Source organism: Pleurodeles waltl, chromosome 2_2 (genome assembly GCF_031143425.1).
Source record: "Pleurodeles waltl isolate 20211129_DDA chromosome 2_2, aPleWal1.hap1.20221129, whole genome shotgun sequence".
NCBI classification, from domain to species: domain Eukaryota; kingdom Metazoa; phylum Chordata; class Amphibia; order Caudata; family Salamandridae; genus Pleurodeles; species Pleurodeles waltl.
Genome location: NC_090439.1, coordinates 68942562 through 68969763, shown reverse-complemented (window position 1 = coordinate 68969763; position 27202 = coordinate 68942562). Strand labels below are relative to the sequence as shown.

The window sequence follows — 27202 nt, the reverse complement described above, 5'->3', positions numbered from 1 at the left end:
TCATGCGTGACTTTCCTTCTTCCATACTTCATGTATTTATTTATTACATCTCTTCAGAATTCTCATTTAGCAAGATATTAATGAAAAATGAACTTTGAGTGCTCCACTATTATTATTTATATTTGATATTTAACTGGTAATATTCTTTTCCAGTTCACACATGGTGGCAACGGATGTTATTGAGCACCACTAATTGGTATTACAAACTTTGAATTTAAACTATATGGATGTGTGGCTAATCCTAAATCTTTGTTGCCATGTTGTAATCTTAGTTCCTGTGGGGTTTGCCTGGACTGTTTACACAGTGTACATCCTTTTGGTCCACTATATTAAGAGCCAACTTCCTACACTCAGCTTGTTAATATCTCTGGCGCCAGACTGGATCAAGAAACATTTCAATTGCTCTTCCACAGAGATGATGGTGGCTCCATGTCAATGCCAGAAGGGCATCATGATGTCACCAGAACCATAATGCTTCCACCCCGGCATGCTGACGTCTGTTCCTTTTTTTACGCACCTTTAACGAGGATCCAGAGCTCTCTCTTTGACATTTCTGCCTGGGGAACCGTCAGCTCTGGGAGAATTCCCACGGTGCAGTACTAAAATCTCTCCTTTCAAACTTTCAAGCTTTGCAGAGACTGTAAGGGTCTGATGTCCATTACTGACCCTCATGATATTTTGATGTTGAGGTTCTGACCATGACTCCAGATTGTCGAGAGTTCAGTCAGATCATGCACCATGAACCCATAAATGAGCAGAAAGTGAAGCTTTTCAGGACTAGGGGATGATCTTCGGTGCAAAATATACTGTTCGACCTGTTCGACATCACTCGAGTCGCTGGCTTAGATATCAAGGAAGAGCAGACGCAAACACAAGAAGGAGAGCAGATAGGAAACATAGGAAAGGTGAGTCCCTCTGGTGCTCTCCTACCCCAATTAAGTGATCATCCATGCCTGAATTGGTGGTAATTTCTCCACGCCTTTATCTGGTGGCATTGCCTACGTTAGGAATCCTATCTTGTGATTCCTGTTATAGGTATGGATCTGTTTGCCTTTTTCCTAAACACCATGCTTGAGGTGTTCAGAAGAGCAATGATTCCACCTGAAGTGCTATTTCTGGTTGATAGGTTTCTTTTGGTCTTCTATTCAATCAGTTGCACTGGATGAGGTGTATTTGTTTGATGTACTCCTGCAGGCCATGCCAATGCAGTTTTTCCTGATAGTTGGAAGTTTGTTTGTTTTTAGGATTGTGAGTTGATTAAGTGATATTAGACATGTTGCTGTACTAACTCATAAATTCTCATTCTCGGTTGTTCAATATGGAAAAAAGAAAGCATGATTTTTTTCTGTCTCTTGTTGGGGAGGTGTGTGTGTGTGTGTGTGTGTGTGTGTGTGTCCACGTCATGAAAAGGCTGGTGGAAAGAGGTGTTGTAATCAGCCAGGCAGCGCTGAGTTCAGAGCCGCCGTGGCTGGTTACAAGCCCTACCACCATCATGCCGGCGGGAACTATGTTGGGTTGTAATTGGGTAGTTGGCCAAAGTTACAGCAGTCTGACCGTCAACGTGAGTGTGGCGGATTTCAGACAGCCACACTTGTAGTTATGCCCTCATTTTAATAGCTACTTTGCTATAAATTAAGTTAATCGCACTGAGTTCTACATGACCATATTTGCTTGATTCCTTCCTTTAATTTATCCATGAGTTAGTGCCTTATCGCCTAAGACTTTGAACACTAAGCAAAAAGTTACATACATTTTTCATTTCTCTTCTGCAATTCCAATATGTTATATTTTCTGGTCCATTAATAATATTCCATCTAAATGTACCCCTAACATACGTCATTCAATTATGAATAGATTGTGATGTTACTTGTGCACACTGCTTATAAAATAAATACTTAGCCATGTTCCCATAACTGTATACCAACACAAATGGTAATTATGGAGTAAGTCCCCACAAGGATAGTAACACACGTTCAAGTCCATACAAGGACTGTTCTGTGCACGTGATTAAATATCATCATATTTGCACATCTGAAGCAGGATCCTTCACTATGAATTTTTTCTTAACATTTTACTGTTAATGGTATATTTTCAAAACGTTAGTAAAGGTTAGCCCCCACAAGACAAGTGTCCACACACAGTCCCCACAAGGATGGTAACACGTGTGTGTATGTGTGTGTGTGGGTGGGTGTGATATACCATTTGTTAGAAATGGGGTCTTTGGTTGGCAGTCAGGTTACCACCCTGTCCAAGCAAGGACCCTCACTTCAGACAGGGTAAGGAGAATCACCCTCAGTTTACCCCGCTCACCCTCCTGGTAGCTCGGCCGAGCAGGCAGGCTTAACTTCAGAAGCAAGGTGTAAAGTATTTGTCCTAACACACACAGTAACTCACAGAAAACACCACAAAATGACACCACACAGGCTTAGAACCATAGGTAATATTTATCCAAACAAAACAAGACCAAAACTACAACAATCCACCATACCCAAGTCAAGTTATGAATTTAAAAAGCAAAAAGAGTCTTAAATCCTTTTGAAAACAGAGAGATCTTTGTTAGCGTTCAAAAGTACCTGGGTTGTGTCAAAATAACACTGTAAGGGTGAGGGTGCGTCGGAAAAGGCCAGCGATGCGTCTATTTCTCACTCGCAAGTGAGACCCTGCGTCATTCCTCCTCCAGTCAGGTCGGGGTGTGTTGTTTTTCCTCTCCGCAAGAGGATCGGGACAGGCACCTCTGGTTCGTGACGGCTTTTGCATTGATTTTCCGTGCCCAGCGATGTTGCGTCGTAATCCAGTCAAACGGTGTCAAGAAACCACACTACAAGGAGCTTGCGTTGTTAACAGCAGCCGCTGTGGGTGTTGCGCCTAGTTTCCCCTGCTACGTTGCATCGATCTCCCAGCTGAAATGCAGGTGGAATGTCGCTTTTCATCTGTGAAGCCAGTGATGCATTGAAAGTTTCCCTACACGGCGGTCTTTGCATGGATTTCTGTCCTTTCCCACCAGCTGCACTTTTCAAGGGCCCAGAGACAGGTTAGGGCACTACTTGGCAGGCAGGACTCTCAGCAGAAAGCTGAAGTGCTGGCATAGAGAAGTCTTTGCTACCCCTGAGACTTCAACAACAGAAGGCAAGCTTTGTTTCAAGCCCTTTGAGTTCCAGTGGGAAGTCACACAAAAGTCAGTTTTTGTCCTCTCTCAGGTAGAAGCACCTACTGCAAGCCAACCCAGCAAAGCACAGTCACAGGCAAAGGGGCAGTACTCCTCCTGCAGCTTCTCCAGCTCTTCTCCTTGGCAGAGGTTCCTCTTTGTTTCAGAAGTAATCTAATTTCCAGGGGTTTGGTTGCTCTTCTTATGCCCTTTTCTGCCTTTGAAGTAGGCCTACTTCAAAGAGAAGTCTGTTGTTTTCAAGATCCTGCCTTGCCCAGACCTTGCCCCACACACACACCAGGGGGTTGGGACTGCATTGTGTGAGGGCAGGCACAGCCCTTTCAGGTGTGAGTGACAACTCCTTCCCTCCCCTCAGCCCAGATAGCTCATCAGGATGTGCAGGCTACACCCCAGCTCCCTTCGTGTCACTGTCTAGAGGAGAGGTACAAACAGCCCAACTGTCAAACTGACCCAGACAGGGAATCCACAAACAGGCAGAGTCACAGAATGGTTCAAGCGAGAAAATGCCTACTTTCTAAAAGTGGCATTTTCAAACACACAATCTAAAAAACAACTTCACTAAAAGATGTATTTTTAAATTGTGATTTCAGAGACCCCAAAGTCCACATGTCTAACTGCTCCCACAGGGAATCTACACTTTAATCATATTTAAAGGCAGGCCCATGTTAACCTATGAGAGAGCTAGGACTTGCAACCGTGAAAAACGAATTTGGCATTATTTCACTGTCAGGACATCTAAAACACATTAGTATATGTCCTACCTTAAACATACACTGCACCCTGCCCATGGGGCTACCCAGGGCCTACGTTAGGGGTGGCTTACTTGTAAGAAAAGGGAAGGTTTAGGCCTGGCAAGTGGATACACTTGCCAAGTCGAATTGGCAGTTAAAACTGCACTCCCAGACACTGCAGTGGCAGGTCTGAACCATGTTTACAGAGCTACTAATGTGGGTGGCACAACCAGTGCTGCATGCCCACTACTTGCATTTGATTTAGAGGCACTGCGCACCTCTAATGCACTTTACTAGGGACTTACTAGTAAATCAAATATGCCAATCATGGATAAGCCAATGTACACATATAATTTATTCAGGGAACACTTACATTTTAGCACTGGTCAGCAGTGGTGAAGGGTCCAGAGCAAACAAAACAGCAAAAACAGAGTCCACATACAGAATCAACCTGGGAAGTAGAGGCAAACAGTTAGGGGAGACCATGCCAATGAAGCCAAGTCGAACACAATAGTGTTAGACTGCTAAGATAGGTTGAGCTGAACTAGCAACTACTTAGCTCCGGTGTGTGTGCCATGCTATGTTCTTAACTCTATGGGCATCCTTCACCTGAACTTATATTTCTGAAGAGTGAACATTCATACATCTTATTCAAAGTGCTGTCACAACGAAGAGAGTGGATCCTTTGTGAATGCCTTTTACTTCTGTACTTCTTTAAGTGCCTTCTCCCTTGGCAACCTGCTAAATATTCCATCAGAATATAGAGGGCAAAAATTACATCACCACTCCGCATCTTGTGGGTGAAATGATACAGTGGAAGCATCAGTGCTTGGTAAGTGTTTTGCCATATGATCACAGTCCCTGAGCTGTGCAGTAGCCTGTGTGTTGCAATTCCTTGCTTGTCTGAGCAGCTGCCTGGAATGCAGAGAGTGTATGATGTAATAGAATGTTGGTTTGTGGTACGAAGTGGTAGCTAGGAGGTGGGAATAGTAGATGGGAAGAGGGAGCCCTAACAGGACCTACCTGCTATTGCTGTAACCTAAGAGCCTAACATGAAATAAATAATGTTACCTACCTACCTGAGCGATGACTCTGCACACTTGTATGAAGGAAGACCTTGCCCTCCATCTTCAACATATTGGGGTGAGTCTTAAGGACCTGTGTGAAAATGAAGCAAGGCTCTAGCAGCAGTTGGGACTCATTTCTGGCAAGGGGTGCCTGACATGACAAGGAAGATGTTTCTGTGCAGGACTAGTGTGGTGCCACCTACCTTCGACTTCACCATCAATTGGTGTTAGCCCTTGCTGCTGGGCAGGAGGAGTGCCCCCCCCCCCCCCCCCCCCCCCCCCCCCCCCCCCCAGGTCTGGAATGGTCAAGGAGCCAGCAAAGGGGATTTATAAACTGAGGGGTTGTGTCTCAGTGTATAGTTCTAAGTTTAAGAATATTGCTATGGAGACATTGGGAAGAGGCGACAACATTTCCTTTACAGTAAACATATTCTGAAATAACCCATCGAGCTTAAGTTGTACATTCCTCCATTTTAATTCAACTTCACTCATGAGCTTTGCCTGCATCGCCATAGCAGTGTGCAGCATGTGTAAAGCAAGGACCCTGTTGAGTTCATGAGGTCTGACTGAGTTTGAGGAGGACAGAGCATGCTTTCTAAGAGCACTGATTAAAGGCTTTCTGCATACTTTATGGCGCTTAGCACAGAGTGACCAGAGGACATTTATGCAGCTTCTACTAGCATTGTGGTCAAGGTGATGGGCAAAGATCTTGTGACTGTGCACAGCACAAGATAAATAGGGACTTTCCTCTCAGGCGCGAGTCAGTTTGCAGTGGAAGAAAAGGGTGTTGTGCTTGGGGATACAGCAGCGTAAGTTGCTTATTAGAGAGACTATTGTATTAGATCTAGACTTGGATGTCAGAATGGAGGCACTGGTTATGTCGAATTGGAAATCATGAAGGAGAAGAGTAAGTTAATGTTTGGTTGGAATAGGTCTTGAGACATTGAAGGAGGACTACCCAAGGCCTCCTAGTTAATTTGCAAAGAGAAGTAGGACTAACTCTAAAGACTTTGGCAATAGAAATGAGATTGTGTGTTTTGAGGGTATACTCTGCCCAGAAGTCATACGACGTTGAAACATCGCCTGCCTGGCATTTGTCTCATTGTGATGTTATAATGTGATATTCAGTCAATTAATTCATAATTTGACATTCATGGAGTTCAGAATATTTTTTGTTCCTTTGTTAAGACATTGATTTGTTTCCCACTAGCTGAGGTTCATTAGGTTAAGGAATAGTTTGATTGGTGATTCTTGAACACTGACCTGTGGCCTAAATATCTTTTTCTTAATGCATGTGTCCGATTTGTAAGTTTCTGTGTACATTAACTTCTCTTGTTTGGGAGTTGCAGTTTAAGTTAATTGTTTTGGTGTGCTGAATGCTTAGTAAAATGAGCAGGTTGGGAAGTTTAAACTATCCACCTGTAAGTTGTTTTGGGAGTACAATGTGACCATTACTTTTGATTTCATATGTTTTGGTGTGATGGAGTCTTGTTAGCAGAGTAGGGAATCGAGTGTAATACCCTTCTCCATGTTGTTGCATAGCTGCATTCTAGTTGTTCGTGTCCAAGCGTTGTGGAAGAATAGTACCCCTTGGCGAGAGATACAAGTGTAGTACACTTGAGTGCGTGTTGGTGTGAACTGGAGCAAGAATAAATGTGGTATGCGCAGAGTAGTATCCTAGCATGCAAAGTTGCAGAGGGTATGTGCTAAGTTGCGGAAGAGTGGTACCAGTTGTGAGAAATTGCATACAGGAGTATTCCATAAGTGCAATGTGGGATAGGTAAGTACTTGCAAGGGGAAGTCCCACATGCAGTGAAAATGTGGGCACGTTTAGTACCCCATGATGTTGTAGGTGAGCCAGCAGTGTTAAATGAGTGTGCTCTGGTATCAGTCATCTTTCTGCACAAATGTGAAGAATTCTCATGTGTGGTGCAGGAGACAGGGTACATTTGTGATTGCTTTGTGGTGAGTTTTATTCATTTGCATACAATTGAGTCAGTGTTGTGTTTGAAAGAAAGTGTTTGATGTAGCACTACTCAGTTGTACATGAGTATCCACGATCTTCTGTCAGCGCCTGTATTACTGAACTGCTGTATTGTTTAATTGTTATTATGTGACCAAAATGTTTTCAGTATGCATCCATTAGAATCTGTCACCATTGTGTTCAGAAGTCCCCACTGGTGCAGTTTCTAGAGGTTATGTTACTGAGTGTAAATGAATTGCTTTCTTCAGCCTTGCACTTGTTCTTGTTGGTTTGGCTAATTGTGGCTGTATGTGGAGCATGGTGGAGTGCTGGGCTGCACTATTGTGTTTGAGTGTTGGTGCAATGTGTAGTCCTTGTGGAGGTGTGTGCTTTGCTTGTGGAAGACGGAGATAATATGCAGGTGAAGCTGTGTAGTTTCTTAAAGTGAGGTGTATGTCTGGAGATATGGTCTATGAAGGTAGTTGTGAAGACGGGGTTTGTGTTGAAGTATGGTCAAAGGAATTTTGTCAAAGGAATTTTGAGTTGACGTGATGTATGGTTTGCATTTGTGCTTTGAATGTGCAGACTTTGGGATGACGGTGAACCCCTGTGTTGAAGGAAGTTGGTGGGTTACTTGCCGAGGCGGTCACGTGATTAGGTGTCCATGACTACATGTCCTGCATGTGTAAATGTTGTATGGCGTCATTGTGTGTGTGCACATATCTTGTGGTCACAAGACCTGCATAACTTGGACTATTGTGCTGTCCTGTGGTAGCCCCAACATAGCGGGTTGTCTCACATCTTTGATGTGAGGAGTGGGGAGCCCTATGCCTTACATCGCAAAGTTTATGCCACTGCTCTTTGCCATTTTAGTGTTTCTGTGTGGGTATTAACGAGATTACAGGTTACTGTTTCGTGAATTGGCAAGTTAGACATGTTGGTGATAGGGTGAATGTGAATGATTGTCCTTGTACTTTATGTAGAAAACATGGCTGTTCTTAGTTTTATTGTTTGTAATAAAGGGGGTGGGTGTAATATCCTGTGCCGCCATTTCCTATGTGACTAAGCAATTGTCAGGAATGCAGAGAGTGAATGATGTAATAAAATGTTGGTATGGAGTGGTAGTTAGAAGATAGGGACAGTTGGAGGGAGGATGGAGCTCTGTAAGGTCCTACCTGTTATTGCTGTACTCTAAGCGCCTAACATGAAATAAAGAATTTGCCTTCTGCCCAAGAGGTTGCAGACTCTTGTATGAAGACCCTGCACTCTAACTTCAACGTTTAGCTTACTAGAGAAAGCTGCATAGAGGTGATCCAGTGTGGAACAGGGTGTTGATGTAGGAAGCTGGCCTGGTGTGTGGTGGGTACCTGAGGTACTTACACCTTATACCAGGTACCTGTGGGTGAGCGTGCAAGGCTTATCTAGGAGACATGCAAAGCTCATGTAATACCACTGTAGTCACATAGCACTTACACACATGAAAGAAAACACTCATTGTTACAAAAATAAAGGTACTATATTTTAGTGACACAATTACCAAAAAGTATTAGTGAGGCAACTCTCCAGTAGGAGGTAAGTAACACACTAGATATGTACAGTAGTAACCAGTAATAGGCATAAAAAGTGATAGAACACAGCACAATATAAAAGAGACAGTAGTGACTCTAGGGGGAGCTCAAACTAAAAAAATGGAATGCAAATGCAGGACCCCCACTAAGGTAAGTGGGATGTGTAGAGGGGAGCTGGAAAAACTGTGAAACCCCAAAGGAAGACGGTCAGCAGTGCAGCCCTGGAGTTAGTGAAAAGTTTCTGGAGGATGGGAGTCCAAGGGGGACCCTCAGCAAGGAAGAGAGTCCACAGAAGAAAAGGCAGCCCCCACAGGAGACCCACTGGGAGAGGAACCAGGAGTCACAAAGGAGCCCACGCAGCACAACTAGAGAAGGGTCCCACACTGCAGGAAAAGCACACAGAGGTATGTGCGTCACAGGAAGGAGTTCTGGGGGTACTCGAACCCTGAAGATCCCGTGGAGGAGATGCCAACAAGCCTTGGTAGCTGCAAAATACGCAGTGCACGGGGTACTGTCCTGCATGGGAAGGCAAGAGCTTACCACCACCAAAGTTTGACAGCTGACCAAGAGGACTACTCCAGACCACCACCTGGGATGCAGGATCCATGTAGCTCAGGATGAGAGGAGATCCATGCAGCCGGTTGTCATTGCAGTTGGTGCCTGCGGATGTAGGTGAGTGACTCCTTCACTCCAAGGGAGATTCCTTTTTCCTTCTCGTGCAGGCTGAAGACTTGCTGTCCTCAGAGGATGCACAGCCAGGGAAATGTTGCAGAAGCTGGAAGGAGCCGGGGAAATATTGCAGAAGCTGGAAGGAGCTGTGAAACAATGTTGCAAGCAAAGTCTTCATTGTGGATTCAGATTGTCGGTTCCTGAAGGGTCCAGTCGCAGTTCCAGTGGCCAGAAGTCAAAGTAGAGGTTGCAGAGGAGTCCTGCTGGAATCTTGCAATCTGAATCTGAGGACCCACCCAAGAGAAAGACCCTAAATAGCCCTGATAGGCAGATTGGCAGGAGGAGGCTCTGACATCATCTGCCACTCAGATGCCCCCAGAGAACCCTGCCCATCTTTAATTCAAGATGGAAGAACATAGGACCCTCTGGCGGAGCTCTGGGCACCACCCCTGGGGTGGTGATGGACAGAGAAGTGGTCACTCCCCCTTCCATTGTCCAGGTTCGCACCAAGGCAGGGACTGTGGGTCCCTGGACCGGTGCAGACGGGTTTATGCACGGAGGGCACCAAATGTGCCCTTCAAAGCATACCAGTGGCTTGGGGAGGCTACCCCTCCCTAGCCATATAATACCTATTTCCAAAGGGAGAGGGTGTTACCCCTCTCTCCCAAAGGAAGTCCTTTGTTCTGCCTTCTTGGGCTTGAGGGATGGCAGCAGCTTGGGCTGCCCGGAAAACCCCAGAAGTCTGGTAGAAGCAATACTGGGGTCCTCCAAGGAGCCCCCAGAATGCATGGAATCATACTTTCAATACTGGCAACAGTATTGGGGTATGATTCCGACATGTTTGATACCAAACATGCCTAGGTTCAGAGCTACCATTATGTAACTGTACATAGGTAGTGACCTATATCCAGTGCATGCATAAAACGGCGTCACCGAAATCACATAGTCCAGAAAGATGGAGCTGAGTTTGTGGGGGCACCTCTGCTAGTGCAGGGGTGCCCTCACACACAGGTAGTTGCACCCTCCCCTCTGGGCTAGGAGGGCCTACCATAGGGGTGACTTACAGTGACCTGGTGCAGTGACCTGTAGTGAAAAGGGTGCATGCACCCTTTCACGCAGGTTGCAATGGCCGGTGTGCAGACACACTTTGCATGGGCTCCCCATTGATGGCATAATACCTGCTGCAGCCCATAGGGATCCCCTGGTACCCCAATGCCCTGGGTACTTGGGCACCATATACTAGGGACTTACATGGGGGCACCAGTATGCGAAATGTGGGGTGTATGTGGTTCAAGTAACCAAGTTTAAGAGGAGGGAGCATAATCACTGGGTCCTGCTTAAGCAGGATCCCAGTGAACACAGTCGAACACACTGACAACAGGCAGAAAATGAGGGTAACCATGCCAAGAAAGAGGTTACTTTCTGACCCCCCCCCCCCCCCCCCCCTCAAACGAAGGACAATAAGGCTAACCTTGTCCAGTTGAGTCTTCATTGTCTAAGTGGAAATATCTGGAGAGACTGTCTGCATTGGAGTGGTTACTCCCAGGTCTATGTTCCACTGTATAGTCCATTCTCTGTAGGGATATGGACCCCCTCAAAAGTTTGGGATTTTCACCTTTCATCTGTTTGAACCAAAGAAGGGTCTTGTGGTCTGTCTGAACAAAGAAGTGAGTGCCAAACAAGTATGGTCTCAGCTTTTTCAAGGCACAGACCACAGCAAAGGCCTGCCTTTCTGTGGCTGACAAACGCTTTTCCCTGGGGGTCAACCTTCTGCTTATAAAAGTGACAGGTTGGTCCTGGCCCTCGGTGTTAAGTTGTGATAACACTGCCCCAACCCCTACTTCAGAAGCATCTGTCTTAACTATGAACTGCTTGGAGTAGTCAGGGCTTCTTAAATAGGTGCAGGGCACATGGCCGGTTTAAGATCCTCAAAAGCTTTTTGACAGTTAGCTGTCCATAAAACTTTCTTGGGCATTCTCTTTGAGGTGAGGTCATTAAGAGGGGCTACAATGGAGCCATAGTTCTTAATGAAAAAGGCCCTCGTCTAAGTAGTAGGGGGAGACCAATCCAGAATGGTTTGAATCTTACCCTGCAGTGGTTGAATCTCCTACTAGGTGGCCCAGATATACAACCTTCAACCTTCACAACCATAAGGGAGTTTGACGCATACCATATAATTTCTTTGTATGCAGATGATGCCCTGGTATATTTACGCAACCACTCTGACTCCCTGCCCCAGATAATGCATATATTGGATAGCTTCGCTCTGGTGTCTGGCTTACGTGTGAACTGGTCTAAATCCTGTATCTTTCCCCTCACTGGTTTGCCCTCTGAACAACAAACATCATCCTCCACACATCAATTAACATGGTCGTACCAAACCTTCAAATACCTGGGTGTCCAAGTGTACCATTCTATGGCAGATCTAAGAGAAGGTAACCTAGATAGGCTTCTCCGCTTCACCCGTGGCTCCTTGGCATTTTGAAGTTCCTTGCCCCTTTCGCCCATGGGCCGGATAGCAATAGTCAAGATGCTAATATTACCGAGATTTTTATATTATTTCTCGGCACTCCCGTTGGCCTTACCGCGCTCGTTTTTCCATAAAGCGCATTCACTACTAACTGACTTACTCTGGGGTAGAGACAGACGCAGAGTAGCTTTAAACACCACGCAATACCCGCAAGAGGAAGGTGGTTTAGGTATGCCGAACCTTGAGCTATATTATGCAGCAGCCCAACTTCAATGGGTCACCAAATGGCTCAATGAGCCGTCCAACACAGAGGTCACAGCAATAATGGACTACATAACCCCTACACAGATATTGGCATGGTTATTAACAGGGCTCCCTCATCTACGACATAATACTCCCCTGCTTAGTTCGGCCAGGCATTGTTGGAAAAGATATGTACAAGGCAAAATGCCATCACTCCCCTATTCTCCCTTGATCCCAATACCACAGATCCCGGGCTTCCATGCCTTATCCTCCCATCATGACTTACGAACGGTTAATACCCTCTATACAGGTGACCTATATACCGAATCCAGAGCAATCAAGTTTGTAGACTTGACGGCTGCGGGGGCAATGCAGCCACGAGCCTTTCTGACATTCAACGCCATCAATAATCTCCTACGCAATACATGGGGCTGTGGTCAAAGTAAACCAAACGAATCTCTCCTATTTACTGCAATACTCTCTATGGGAGAGGCAAAACACACTGTTACCAAATTATACAAAATACTCCTATCAAGAAGCTGTAAAGCTCTAACCCAGGTCAAACTTCGCTGGGACTCCGCTCTTCCTACACCAATAGCACAATAATCCTGGGACACAGCCCTCACTTCGATTAAGTCCGTATCACGCAACTTTAGATTAAGATACACGCAATTCAATTATTTGCATCAGGCCTACCTCTCCCCAGCTCATATTCATAAAATATATCCAGGAGCTAACTCCATATGTCCAAGATGCGCTGCCCCAGCGGCGACCTTTTACCATATGGTCTGGGAATGTCGCACGATCAACACTGGCTGGAACCAAATCGTCAACACAACCATAGACCTATCAGGCCAACCGCTTATCCAGACTCCAGAATCCTGTCTACTTAATATACGACACCGGAAAAAAAAAGATAAGCACACCCACAAGTTTGTAGATTTAGCATTCGTGACATATAAACGTCTGATAGCTACACATTGGAAGGCCCCAAATGCCCCCCCCCCATTCTATCTGGCTGCGTGACTTGCACGATTACACATTGGCGGAAGCTCAAACTCTGAGGCTATCACAGCACAGAGGTCAGACACAAAGTGGGATTGAAAATTGGGATCTCTTTGTAGTTAGAATTGAATCTAGAGATGACAAATACCCCCCATAAACTACACCCTTTAATAAACTCAAAACACGCTATCCCTAGATCTACTCAAAATAACTGAAGCTTTCAAGAATAGATCCAAATTACTGCATCACTAGGCCTAGCCTGCATCACATTTACCCAACGACTGACCCAGGATACAACTATCCCCCTATACCAAAGAACACACACAGCAGTGTAACTTCACGCTCCCACTATCATAATGGACGCCAAAAGACATACTTAAGAATATTATTTATCATGTCAAATGTTATTGGTTATAGAATGTTCATGGAAAGCCAGTACATTGAAATGTATCAATACTGTGTAACGTATAAAAGTTAGAAGATAGGTGACTTTTCGCCTAAATATATGTAATGTACTGCTATGTCCAGACCTTGTTTAACTTTAAGTTTAATAAACAGATTTAAAAAAAAAAAAAAGAAAGAAGCACACAAGTGTTGCAAAAATAAAGGGTACTTTATTACAGCAGTAACTACTAGACTGGCATTGGTATATCTCCCTTTGGAAATAATACACACAATATAGACACAGAATAACCACCATAAATAGCATACATATACACAAGGCCCTAGGGGAGGGCCAAACCAGATACTAAAATAAATGGAATGTGAAACAGTGGCTCTAGCCAAGGTAGGTGTGGTTATGTACGGGCTGGGGGCAGTTAGGAACACCAGAGGTAAACACAGAAAGTGACCCCAGCAACCAGGAGTAAGGTAGTTACCCACCCAGTTGTCCCATAGCATAACACAGAGAGTAGTTGTTGGAGATTGTGGAATTCAGGACCCTTCCCTGTGGATCCTGAGGAAACCAGTAGGCAAGAGGATGGATAGAAAGTACCCCTAAACCATGATGCCCAGAAGACAGGAGTACCTACACCAGGAACCCGGATGCAGAGGGAAGAAGGGTCTCTCTGAAGACTCTGGATGCCTCGGATTGTCCAGCTGCTGTCATGACCCGTGGACCAGGCCGGTGGAACCCAGGAACGGATTCCAGACGTAGAGAACCTGAAAAGGAAGGGGTCAGAGTCCAGCACCCTTGAAGGTAACCAGGTGGTGCAGGTTCCAATGCCCACCCTCCTGAAGGTGTTCTTACAAGTCGGTGGAAGGAGAAGTCCAGCTGCGGGGTCCAGGAGCTGCAGAAGATCCAAGGAGTCACCTACAAACTACCCCTCGACAGTCGCTGCATTGCAGGAGGGCCAGTGACCAGCAGGTCGCCAACAAGCACTGGCAAATGCAAACAGGAATGTTAGAAGAGTTTGCAAAGTTTTGGGGACCAACAAGTTCCATGAGTCTCTACCCAGGAGGGGGATTCAGAGCTGGCCCTCAGCACACAGGAAGGCCAACAGAAGTCGCTGGAGCCCCCACGAGTGACCCACAGATGCTGGACACAGAGAGTCACAAGGCCTTATCAGCTCAGCAAAACTGAAGTCCCACATTGCAGGACAGGAGCTGATCTTCAGTTTGCAGAGTGCTGGAGGCCCGGGGCTTCTTGGAGCCTAAAGATCTCCTGGAGGAAGAAGCAACAAGCCTTGGCAATTGCAGCAGTCGCTGTGCACAGGTGTGTCAGTCCAGTAGCAGGAGTAGGGGCCCACAGTCTCCCAAGTTGGATAGAAAACAAGTAGGACCCTGTAGAGGCCACACACTCACCAACTGTGTTGGCTGATTTTCAGCTGTCCTTGGACAGCAGACCCCACTATCTGATTGACTGCGGTAGCAGGGGAGTGACTCCTTCACCTTCACTCCAAGGGAGCTTCCTTTGTGCTTCCTGGTGCAAACAGAGCCCTTGTGACCCTGGAATATGCACAGCTTTGGATGTTGCAGAATTCTTGCAGGATCCGGAGAAACATTGTTGCAATGGGAGCCTTCCCACCAGAAGCAGACTTGTTTGGTTCTGACAGTTCCAGATGCCAGGAGCAGAAGATGTCTTGCAGAGAGTTCCTTCTAGAGTCTTGCTTGATGAATTTTAGGACCCACCCATGAGCAAGCCCTTAAGTAACCCTTACAGGGGGTTGGTCACTCCCTGCAGTGACCCACCTATCAAAGGGGGTCAGGGATGTCATCTACTTGGCCTAACCAGTCAGATGCTCCCAGGGGCTCTGCACATCTTATTTCCAAGATGGTAGAATCAAATGGCCGCCTGGCAGAGCTCTGTGCACCTCCCTAGGGAAGGAGCTGGACAGGGGAGGTGGTCACTCACCTGTCCTTTGTGTAGTTTTGTGCCAGAGCGAGACCAGGGGTACCTGAACTGTTGCAAACCGAATTCTAGGAGGGTACCAAATGTGCCCTTCAAAGTAGTCTGGTGGCATTCAGAGGCCACTCACCCCAGCTCTTAGACACCTAATACACAGGGAGTGGTGGTCACGCCTCTACCTTGCAGGAAATCCATTGTCTGCTCCTCTGGCCTGAGCCTGGCTCACCAGCAAGAGGGCAGAACAGTGCCTTGGGTCAGCAGCAGTGTTGTCTGCCTAAGCAACTCTGAATGTAATTTCGTTTTCTGAGTTCTCAAGATGGCCAGAGCCATTTTTTGTAGAGGGGATTGTGCTGAACAGAATTGGGTGCAGGCTTATTATTGAAATGTGAAAGTAATGTAAAATGTGATATTTGGTATTTTATGAAGTGGCTAAATCCAAAAACCTATAAACAAAATGATTTTTCATTTTTGTCTCAGTATTTCCTTTGGTACCTCTGCTTAATGCCACCAATCATGCCAACTCTGAAGATGTCGTGCCGTCAGGGGATTTACCTTCTTGCACTTTGGTTCACTGGACAGGTAAGTGCTTCGTAAGAGCTATTTTTGGCTCTTTCTGCCTTTTAATGTATTGACCTGTTATCTAAGAAATTGAGTAGGTTGTCTTTCTCTAGATTCCAATAATTGGTTGATAACCTAAGCCATTAATAGAGTATAAATGTAATAGACATGTCTGAACAGAAAGTAAGTTGTTGACAAAAATAGTTGTGTAAATGAAAACCATTCATAAAAATGCACATATTCTTATGTTGTCTGCTATAAGTACAGCAGGGGCGTCCCATGTACGTCCAGGAGTGGCTCCATGCCTTATGTTCAGTATAGTCACATAAATCAACAAACAGTTGAATGTAAATTGAACTCATATACTTAAACAATAGTTGACCCACAAATCATGATGTTGCCCTCACAGGTCTACTGTGAAGGCTTTTGGCTTTGACTATTACAAAATGAGAACATCTGGGCAAATCGCCATCCTTTTTTTTTGTTGTTGTTTTTTTTTTTTTTAAGTACATCAATTGAGTAAATCGTAATTGCTTCCGAAATTCTAGGAAGACAAAACATGTTACGAATTGTATATGCATACAAGTTGCAGATTTTTTTTTATTATTGTAGATCTAAAATATAGAAAGTGCTGTAATGTCTAATGACTGCAACGAAACAGTCGTGAGATACAAGTTTACTTTACAATGCAGTAAATACCCCCTAATAATTTGCCAAAACTTGACCATCTTGAAAACCTTTGTGTTCGTGATGGAATTCACCTTTTCAGAGGCCCCTAACAGAGACTTTGTACTGGAAACGAAATTGTGGTCCAAGGATTGAAATTCAAAAAAATGACTGACAGTCTAATTTGATAAAAATCAGTTTGTAATTTCTCATTCTAGTGTTTGATATTGATTCCCGCCGCCCTGGGCTTCTTCAATATAACTATCTCCCCTGGAAATTGCTATAAATAGCACTCCCATATTTTCCTACTTATGATTTTATTTTCGATTTTACAACCTAACTATTCTGGCGAACTCCTAAACTTGGCAGATTCCTTTGCATCATACTTAATTGGTTTTGCTTCATTATGTTCTGTGCGCATTTTGCATATATATTTAATAATTATAAAGGGGTCACAGTGAGTCCCAAGATGCCACAGTCTGTGTGTTCCTGTTGAAGGTCCCAGCTAATACTCTTTCCTGTTGTCACCGAGGTGCCGTTCATACCCTAGGCAGTGAGAGTAGTGTGCCCATGTCAGTGGGGAATTTGATTGGATAGATCAGAGGCAGGTCCCTATCTCCCTGAGACTCATTAACAGTGCTGCGCGCAAGAAGAAATGGGACCACTAGTGTCAGCTCTGCAAATTGTCCACCCTGATGTGCTCTCTTTCTGCATGCCTGTATTTATGAAGGGGAATTTCTTTAACCCAAGCAGTGGGGCTCCAAAAGGAGTGCTGACGGAACCAGAGGTCACTAAAGAAGAGGGTTTATCAAAAGGAAGGCAGTTGCTACTCTGTGATCCAAGCCAGTGGAGATGATGTGTACCATAGACATGGAAGTGCGTAAAGTGGCATAGAGGCTTTGTGTTAGAGATGAACAGAAGACAGTGATAGCATAAAACAAGACCAGATGTGAGTCTGAAACAAAACTTGTCAGCAATGACTACAGCTGAGATGTAGGACCCATGTGCCGCTAAGGCAGCATTGAAGCTTGATACAAAGATGTAAGTGCAGGAAAATATAATAAACTCAGGATTTGGGGAACCCCAGCTGAGGTTGCAAATGAAACCCTTCATGAGTTGATGGTAGTAGTCTTTTGAGACTTGGTGACCAAGCAGGATAATGGTGAACCTTCAGTAATTAAGGTGGTCAATACATCGCCTACGATGAGCAAAGGAGGTACCACTTTGTCTTGAGGAACCGTGGTGGTGGCGTACAGGCTCAGGAATGGAGAGACCAGATCCTGCGAGTGAGATTGTATAAGAAGGTGGTAAGGTGGGCGAATTCAAGCTTTTTTTTTATGTCTGGGCTTAAATGCCATCATCTATTTAATCTTTTTTTAGGTTTAAATCTTTGTTATTGATTTTATCAAGATTTGCAGTACAATACAAAACACTCACCTACAACCTCAGGCCGGCGAGGAACAATAATAGAGGATTAACATTAGTTAGAAACAGAAAAAGATGGAGAAAGAGTGTCTATGCTGTTGAGCAGATGTCTATGGCTGTGTGGCGATTGTGTGGTTTTTAGCATGTGGATATCCAGGGTCCTCGTCTGTTATATGTAAAGCTAAGCCGACACTTGGTTTGTGGGAGTGAGGCGGAGTACCCATAGGTAAGTCAGGTATGTAAGTTCTACAAATTCTTGTGAGAGGTATGACAAACAAGGTCCCCATGTTTTGTCAAATTTAGGGAGTCATTGCTCAGCTATGGCCGTCAATTTCTCCATGCTTAATAGGTCCCTGAGTCTGTGACGCCAATCTGAGTGAGTAGGTATGGTGTCTGTGCCCCATCTTGCTAGAAACACATGCTTACCTGCACATAAGGCTAGCGTGATAGACCATCCCTGCAATGATTTCAGTGGATAGTGTAAGACATCTGGTAAGCCCAGAAGAATATAACTCTGGAATCTAGGTATCTGTATATTGTACATCTTTTCAAGGGCATCCAGGACCTCAGACCAGTAGTGATGGAGCTTTGGGCATCTGAAAGGAGGTAGATCAGTGTCCCCTCCTGTGTGTACCCCGCCAACAGCACGCAACCCCATCCCTCCTCCATCTGGACACTCTTGCCGCTGTGTAATACCAAGAATGCACAACTTTTAGTAGGGTTTCCTGGCCCGCAATACTTCAGACTGAGGCGGTGGCCCGTTTAAGGATATCCCACCACTCCTGAGATGTAAAGGAGCGTTCACATTCCTTCTCCCATCGGCATTGTGCTGACCATTTTGAAGAGGGCTGCATATTGTTAATGAAGGTGTAGATATCTGAAAGAATGCGCTTGTTAGAGCTTCTAGCTAGGATACATTTCTCAAATGGGAGCAGGGTACAGCTCGCATGGAGCTTGACACAAGGCTTTGTAACCCAGTGGCGAGATACTGCCACTGGGCATTTTCGGGCATACCATAGTGTTGTTGAAGTTCGGCAAAAGTCACTAAGCCTGATTCATCAAATAAATCACCAACCCTTTTACAAATTGCCTGTTGCCACGCCAAGTAGTTGGAACCCTGACATGTGGGGGGGGGGTCCAGATTACTCCTAATTGGGATGAAAGGGTAGATGCAAGTGGAAAGCCTCTTTCTTGTCTGTATTCTGTCCCACACCCCCATTTTGGCTCCCAGAATAGGGGAGATCTAAACTCCTGGTGGCCTAGGGGGTTTAGGGAGCCATGGTATCTTCCATATATGTATGCCTGCGAGAGCCTGATCTGTGAAGCACCAATGATTTTCCGTGTGGGATCTCTTCCACTCCAGTAGATATCGCAGTTGGGCTGCCTGATAATAGTGTTTAAGGTGAGGGATCCCCAAGCTTCCCATCCCCAACAGTAGGTAGGTCAGCTTCTTAGGTATACGTGCCTTCTTCCCTTCCCAAATGAACTCTTCTGTGTGTCGTTATAGCTTAACTAAAACTTGGGGAGGAGGGGTCAGGGGTAATGTCTGCATAACATAGAGAATTTTGGGCAATAGGGTAGTTTTTAATGCTGCAATGCAGCCTATCCACGGAACTGCATAAGTCTTCCAGTTGTGTAGATCAGCACATGTTTTCGCTAATAAGGCACCATAATTGGAGACTGCAGTCTGAACTGTGGTGGAGTGAATGCGGAGTCCCAAGTATCCCACTGCCCCTGTGGCCCAGATGAACAGAAAGTGTTGTTGCAAGATAGTCTGCGTTGCTGCTGTAACTGTTAAGTTTAGGATCTGAGATTTTTGTAGGTTTACCTTACACCCAGAAGCCCTCCTAAAATTCTCTAGTTCTTCCATCAGTGAAGGCAAGGACCGGAGGGGATGCATCAGAGTCACCATGATGTCATCTGCATATAATGCTTGTTTATGTTCTCGTCCCCCATTGGGATAGCCGATATCAAGGGGTTTTGTCTAATTTCCTCTGCCATGGGCTCCATATATAGTACAAAGAGTAATGGGGACAGTGGGCAGGCCTGCCGAGTGCCTCTAGTCACCAGAAAGGAAGATGACATTAGCCCATTGACCCCAGCCATTGCCTTAGGACCATTGTAACTGCACTGTATCCACTCAATGAATCGCCCACCTTCCGCAACACTGCAAACATGTAGGGTCAGTGTACCGGTCATTTGCCTTTTCGGCATCTACAGATAACATTAGTGCCGGTATTCGGGAACGCCTGCTTTTATCTAGCAAGTGGCATATACGTCTTGTGTTGTTGCTGCAATTGTGTTCAGGAATGAATCTGGGTCCACGATGCCTTGCATATAAGAGGCCAGTCGATTAGCCAGTATAGAGTTGAAAATACTGGTGTCTATGTTGATTAACTAAATTGGTCTATGTGATGAGCAGTATAGTGGATCCTTACCTGGTTTGGGTAGGAGTGTGATCATGGCGAGTTTCATGGCGTCTCCGAGGGAACCTGTGTTGCCAAAGGAATTCTATAAACGTGTGATGATTGGGGCCAATTGGTTGGCAAATAATTTATAAAATTCTGGGGGGGTGCCATCCCTTCCATGGGCCTTGCCGGGTTGAAGGCGTGAGATCACTGAGAGTACCTCATCTAACCTTATGTCCTGATCCAACTGCTGAGCATCTATATTTGGCCACCTCTCTAATGGTACGTGTTCTAGGTAGGATGCATAATCATCTTCTAGTAAGGGGTCAGCAGTGTAGAGCTGGGCATAGAATCGTTCAAAGACTATTTGGTCATCGAAGTCATTGCGCTCCTCTAGCTGTCCCGTCAGTGCCTCCATCCTTTGTCATGTTGCCTGGACCAGTAGGTGATGTGTCAGAAGGCGGCCCGCTTTATTGCTCCCTACATAGTACTTTTGTTTAGTGTGAATCAGAGCATACGTTGCTCTATCCATGTACAGTGCCCATAGTTGTTTACATGCTGTGTAATTGTCGGCGTATTTTGTGGGATCCCGATAGTTTGTGCTCCACTTCTAGCCCTTTTACCCGTCTTTCAAGTGCAGCCCTTTTATCTCTCCGGTATCAGGTAAGACGGGACGCCAGTGCAATTAATCAGCCGCGAAGAACTGATTTTAATGCGCCCCGAGCACTACTATGTGTGTATCAGGGCAATCATTGTGTTCCAAATATTTGGTGACGGCGCCAGCCAGTTCGGATATGTGTGTTTCACTAGTAAGAAGTCAGAGGTTGAGATGCCAAGTGCGCTGCTGGGAGGCTGGGCCAGGAGAGGATGTAATTATATGGAGGGGGTATGGTTTGAGAGTGCTGCTGAACCTGTGTCTACCTGTGTGATAGATTGCAGAAAATGCGGTGTAGCTAGATAGAGATCAACTCGTGCATATGGCTGCAGAGTAAAAATGTGATCCTTCTCTGTTGGGTGGTCATGCCGCCAGAAATCCATTAGCACGTAATTTGTTAATATCTCCAGACTCTGCGTTGAGAATGCCCCCGTCTGTCCCACCCTCTGCACTGACCGATCCAGACTGGTGTCTGGCACTAAGTTAAAGTCCCCTCCAATTAGCACAGCCTTATTTGCAGTGACCATCACCTTATCTAAGGTCTCTAATATAAAAGCCTCCTGGTCCTCATTAGGTGCATACATTGTAGCCAGGGTAAAAGTGTGTGAATGTGAATGTGATGCGGAGTGACCGTAATCTGCCAGGAATGTCGGCTTGAATCTTGGTCTCTTTACCTGGAAAGTGGGTAGCTATAAGAATAGCCACACTGGATTTTTTCCCTGTACTATACAAGAAGTATTGTCTATCAAACCCCCTGGATCTTAAACGTTTCCAGTCTGCGTGCACCAGATATGTTTCCTGTATCAGAAATGTATCCCACCCTGAGTCTCAGATCAAAGATAGAAATGCTGGGTGTTTTGCGGGCTCGTTAGGCCCCCAGATATTGTAACTAATAATGTGTATCATTCTGGGGTCGGTGCGCAGATGCATATCTGTGAGGTGTGTCCCAGGTTGCTGGGGAATAGCCAACTAATTTCCCATATGTAGCTACGTTCATACCGCTGAGAACTCGTATTGCATAGTAGTTAAGAAGAAAAGCAGCAAGAGATAACATAGAGTGTCAAACATATAAACAGAAACCAGAACCAATGCGGTCTTCCCCAGTACCGCTTTGAACCAGTAAGATAGGGTCCATAGCAAGGCATCTCAGTCCAAGTGGAGTTCCCCTCCATGGGGTCAAAGGCCTGCCGTCAGCTCATGTTTCCTTGAAAACTGGAGACGGAACTCCCCAGCCCATATTCGTATAGTGCCTGAAGAGCAGTTCAGTGCCAATCAGTTATCCCTCAATCGTTATCCATATCGGATGCCTGCTCCTGAGGAATTAGCTGCCTGAGTAAGGCTGCCCTTTCACTACGACTCTCCATTGCAGTTGGCCCAACTGTCTTCCCTTCTTCCTTCTTGTTGGGCATCTAAAGGGCGCCAATGAGCCTGATGAACTTAATTGCGATTGGTGTAGTTCCTCCTCATTTTGATTCTTAGTTAGGATCAACGCTGCTTGTACCTCTTCCAGTGTGTGCATGCTGTTTGTCTCAGCTTCTCATACAAACATGAGGTGAAAAGGGCGGCCCCTAGCTGTTGCAGATTTCTTGCTTTTGTAGGATCTCCGTGGCTGGTCTTAGCTGGCGGCGGCGCTGAGGCGAGAGGTACTGATATAGCCAGATCTTGTTACACTCAAAATCAATGTGGTTGTGGTCACATGCTGCGGCTATGATGATTTCCTTTTGCCTGTAGTAGTGCAGTCAAGTTAAAATGTCTTGTTGCCCAGGGGATGTAGTCGGTCTCCCAGTCCTATGGACTCTGTCTATAATGATCTCTTGTGGTGTGAGTTCCGGCACGATAAGGTGAAACAATCTGCGAGTATAATCTTGCAAATTGCCTCCAGCTGCTTGTAACGGGACTCCTTTAATTCTAATGTTGCCTCTCCTATACCGGTTTTCAAAGTCTTCCACCGGATATCGGAGTTTTGCATTTTTGTCATGTAGCTCCAATATTTCACGTTGGTGGGTATCCAGTTCTTCTCCCTGCATTTCACTGGATCGTTTGAGGTTATCACATGGTCACCCAGTTCATTCATGTCCTTTGTGAGGCCTTTGATGTCTTTTGTAAGGTCTTGTTTAAGTGTGCCGATATCTGCCCGTAGGTCTCCAAAGAGGGTCTTCAGGAAAGTGTGTGTAACTGGTTCAGCCTCGTTGGGTGTTCTGGTGGTATCGCTCGTTGCGTTGGATTGCTCCGCTGACTGACTTCCTGTGGTTGGTGTACTTTTTTTTCCTCTATGTCTTCATAAGTCTTTAATCGAAGCATCTTTCTTATGGGAGCGTCGACCTGCCATGTTCCCTCCTGCATTTTCACAAAATGAGGCAAAACCCATTAACCCTTTGACCTGGGTACGTAAACATTAGAAGTAATATAGGATGGGACTATATTAATTTTATCCAACATCCTTGGATTCATTTACATTTTTTATTTCTTTTATCAACTCAATTACTACCATTTACAAATCTAATCATAGACTTCCTGTTATTATCATAAAATCCTAGGTGCTCCTAAACTTACAGACACAGTGAAAGTGAATATTGTGAAAAAAAGTGACGGTGTTATATACAATACGTTTCGACCCTGTATATAGCTATGAATCAACAGCGGGTCATTATCGGGATAATAACTGCCGAAGTCTATTGATCGTCTTCAATGTTAGCGATTCTGTACAGTTGTAGTCGTTTTAAGCGGTGCCTATTTTTAGGAGTCTTCACCATATTTATAATTTCTCACTTAAATCATCACTTTGTATAGTTCTGGCAATAATGGCGGCTGATTCTAAATTCACAGCTTTTCAAAGTATCATCCTTCGCAACGGAAGACGCCGAATTGCGACCTTTAAGGGAGAAATTAGAAGTATGGTGAAGACTCCTAAAAATAGGCATTGCTTAAAACGACTACAACTGTATAATAATAGGAAGTCTATGATTAAATTTGTAAATTGTAGTAATTGAGTTGATAAAAGAAATTGAAAAAATTAAATTAATCCAAGAATAATGGATAAAATGAATATAGTCCTTTCCTTGATAGAGTAATTTTACAGTGAAAGTCTAGGTTTACTTCCCCCTTGTAATGACCATACATTACTTCTAATGTTCCCTCCTGCAGCAGGGCCACTTCGTTGGATTACAGAGTAACAATCCACCACCAGTATCCCTGCGCCTTTGTGCTGCTCTCGTTACCTCCTAAGCGTGTATGGGGCCCCCTGATCGGTCACCCCAAGTGGACTGGCTCACCCAGAACATTGGGCACTGTTACTAATTTTTAATGCACAGGTATGCAAGTCCTTCCGACTGCCGCTATGTGCTCCACTCCCTGGGCCCAGCCGTCCTCCATGTACGTGAGTTGCAGGGACCTCTCCTCTGGCTGGGGATGAGTGGCCCCACTGGGTCTGGCTGGTGCTTCAGTCTTTGTAAGTACTGCCTTGTTCTACATGCAGAACTGCTCCCAGTATTTCTTGAGAGTGGCTGCCACCTGTCCCACACCTGCTCTGGGGTTCCATTCGATCACACTGTGTGCCCCCTCTGCGTTCTTCAGCATGGGCCCTGGTGTCACTGAGTGGTGGCCACTGCTACCTGGGACCCGCGTCTTGCAATCGCCAAAGCTTTTTCCTGAGGGGTCAGTCCTGTCTCTTGCCTGGGGTTCTGTAGCTTTCAGAAGCAGGATCGCGGCAAGTGCTCAGAGACCACATTCAATGCAAGGGGAGAGTGCGCCATCGCTCTGGAGGCAGCAGGCCTCCGATCACACTTACTACCAGGCGGCTGCCATTTTAAATTCAGGCGTGATGTGGGGCGCCTCCTCAGGAGCTGTGTAACAGGGGACTGAGGTGCCTCTTCCGGTGCCCACCGCGCTCCTCCCTTTGGCAGTGATGTTTGAGGCGCCCCTTTACTAAGCGGGGGAGCAGAGGAGGCTCGATCTCCGCTGATAGCCTCTGTCTGAAGGCTGAGCTCGGCGGTTTCACTCGTGTCCGGCCGCCATCTTGGCCACACACCCCTAGTTCATCTTTTTGTGGGATCACAGCATCAGGAGGCTTCCTTATTTGTTTAAGGGTGAAACAACACAGGAAAGGGTAGACATTTGGATAGGTGGAGTCGGTGAAGACGTTTCCAGTGGGGTTACAGATTATTGTTGGGTAACTGGTGTTGTCAGGCTTGTTGTGGGGTTGTCCTGGTGGAAAGTTTGAAATCTGGTTTGAAGATATAATGTTCAAGGGAGGGCAGTGAAGCAGTGGGTTAACAAGTCTTTTAGTCTTATGTTACTGATTTTTGCCTTTCTTGTTTTTTCTCTGCATTCCCCACCTCCCCTTTTTTTGAGGTAGCACTGATTTGGGACTATAAGATTTACCCTTGTTGCAAACTTCTTATTAAATGTTTGATGGGGCCTTTCTGTTGCGTTCTCAGTGGACACATTTACGTGCTTTTCTTGTCATGCGATGGTCTACCTCCACTTGGTGAGATGAGTTAATGAAAGAAATATACAAACCTAAAAATGTACAACAGAGAAGTGGACGAAAGCTATCTGTACATCAAGTGCTATATTATAATAGAAACTGAGGTAGTGCAGAAGAATTTGGAAGTTCATTTACATCTCTCTGGACACTTGCTCCAGTTCACTTAACAGACGATTTTTGTACCAGGGCAAAATGGACGAAACTGTGAAAAACGTGACGTGTAGTGCTTACACATAATTTCCCTAAAGTAATAGAGATTATGTTAACAGAAACATAGTTCGTAAAACAGCCTTTTTCAAACGTAAAGAATATTGCATTAATTTAGCTGCTTATGCTAAAAAAAAAATAGAATTAAGTATTTTGCCTCAACTTAAACCTGTCCATAATGTTTAAAATGTGGAGAAATCTTTCTGCACATCTCATGTAACCACAGTCATAATAATGTAAAGTAAGTTAGAGCCATGTTTGTCTTTAATGAATATATTAATTTGGTCTGTTGCCTATCATACAGCAAGATTAAATGGATTTGAATGTTTTTGCACCATTGCAAATTTTCTTGGGTCAGAACAATGTTACATGAACATTGCTCTAGTGTTTCATAGGAAACGAGAACCGATTAAAGTGTGAGGCATCTTTATCAGCCAAAGTTCATACATATGTTTTGTGTTTGATCAGAAGTTCGAATAATCACCTGACATTTGTTTCATTATCATTTCAGGCACTTTGGCTTGCTCCTGCCTATTATCTGGAATTTAAAGGACATAATACCTTTCTACTGATCTGGCTTGCTGGGCTACTTTTCCTTTTCATCAATTCATTCATTCTTGTTCAAATCATCAACCACTACCAGCCCTGCATACAAAGGATGAAGAAACTAAAGCCACATTAGCATGTGTTAAATCCTACAATGTGTCATTCCTATTTGTTGTCATATGACCTGTTCCCACTTCGGGTCCTGGAAGGGTTTCTGTAATCTGGGGCTTTAGTACTGGGGAGAGAGTTAGGGGTAATGTTTCACTATGATGCCTTTGTTATCTAACCCTTTAAGTAGTATTTTAACTTAAAATATGTAGCTTTTGATAAACAAAAACAAATTTAAAGAAAAACCTATTCTAGTACTGCAATGGTATTGAGCTATGATGTTGCCTTTCCATGCCGTAGGATGCCATCTGCTTTCTTGATCCCTAACTATTATCACATGTTACAGCAGTCAAGAGAGAGATTCCCCCCCCCCACAATTTTACTGATGGTTAGCTCAAGTTACAAAGGCTAAATAAAAATAAAAATAAACATTCAGAAATGGCCTCTGGTATCGTGAATGTTAAGTGTGGAGAAAATGTATGCCCTTTTGGAACTTCAAAAATCAACTGACATTCTCAGTTTGCAAAGTTAACTTTGTTTCCTTTTGTGTTTCTCGGTATTTTTGAAAATCATACATACATACATACATACATACATACATACAAATTACATTCCTAATTTGTTTAAGTGTTGCAACTGCTTATAGGGAATTTGTTGTATCTGTACACTTTTTTCAAAATTCCTTTGATTGGTTTTATCATTTTTAAGCATACCAACAATAACTCATCACTATATCATATACAATATGCACATAGGTCACAGGATTACACAATACAACATCAACGAGGCTCCACCAAACTCTAAAGGATAATGTTAACAAAGGTATCTATCTGTAAGTACAGTCAACAGTTCCTAACTCCTCCATCACCCTTATCCATCAGACTGAAATCCTGGCAATAAGTCCTGGCTTTCCC

General features: G+C 44.8%; 1 protein-coding gene across 3 annotated transcripts in view; it reads left to right on the top strand.

Annotated features, from left to right (window-relative positions):
• PIGM (phosphatidylinositol glycan anchor biosynthesis class M) overlaps positions 1-26727 on the top strand; it is a 190729-nt gene extending 164002 nt beyond the window's left edge. For all 3 annotated transcript variants that reach the window (XM_069219464.1, XM_069219465.1, XM_069219463.1), the window contains 2 exons: positions 15707-15808; positions 26146-26727. In XM_069219464.1, coding sequence (XP_069075565.1) covers positions 15707-15808; positions 26146-26316 — 273 coding nt within the window. In that variant the 3' untranslated portion in view covers positions 26317-26727. The remainder of the gene's footprint in view (positions 1-15706; positions 15809-26145) is intronic.
• The last annotated feature ends 475 nt before the right edge of the window (positions 26728-27202 follow it).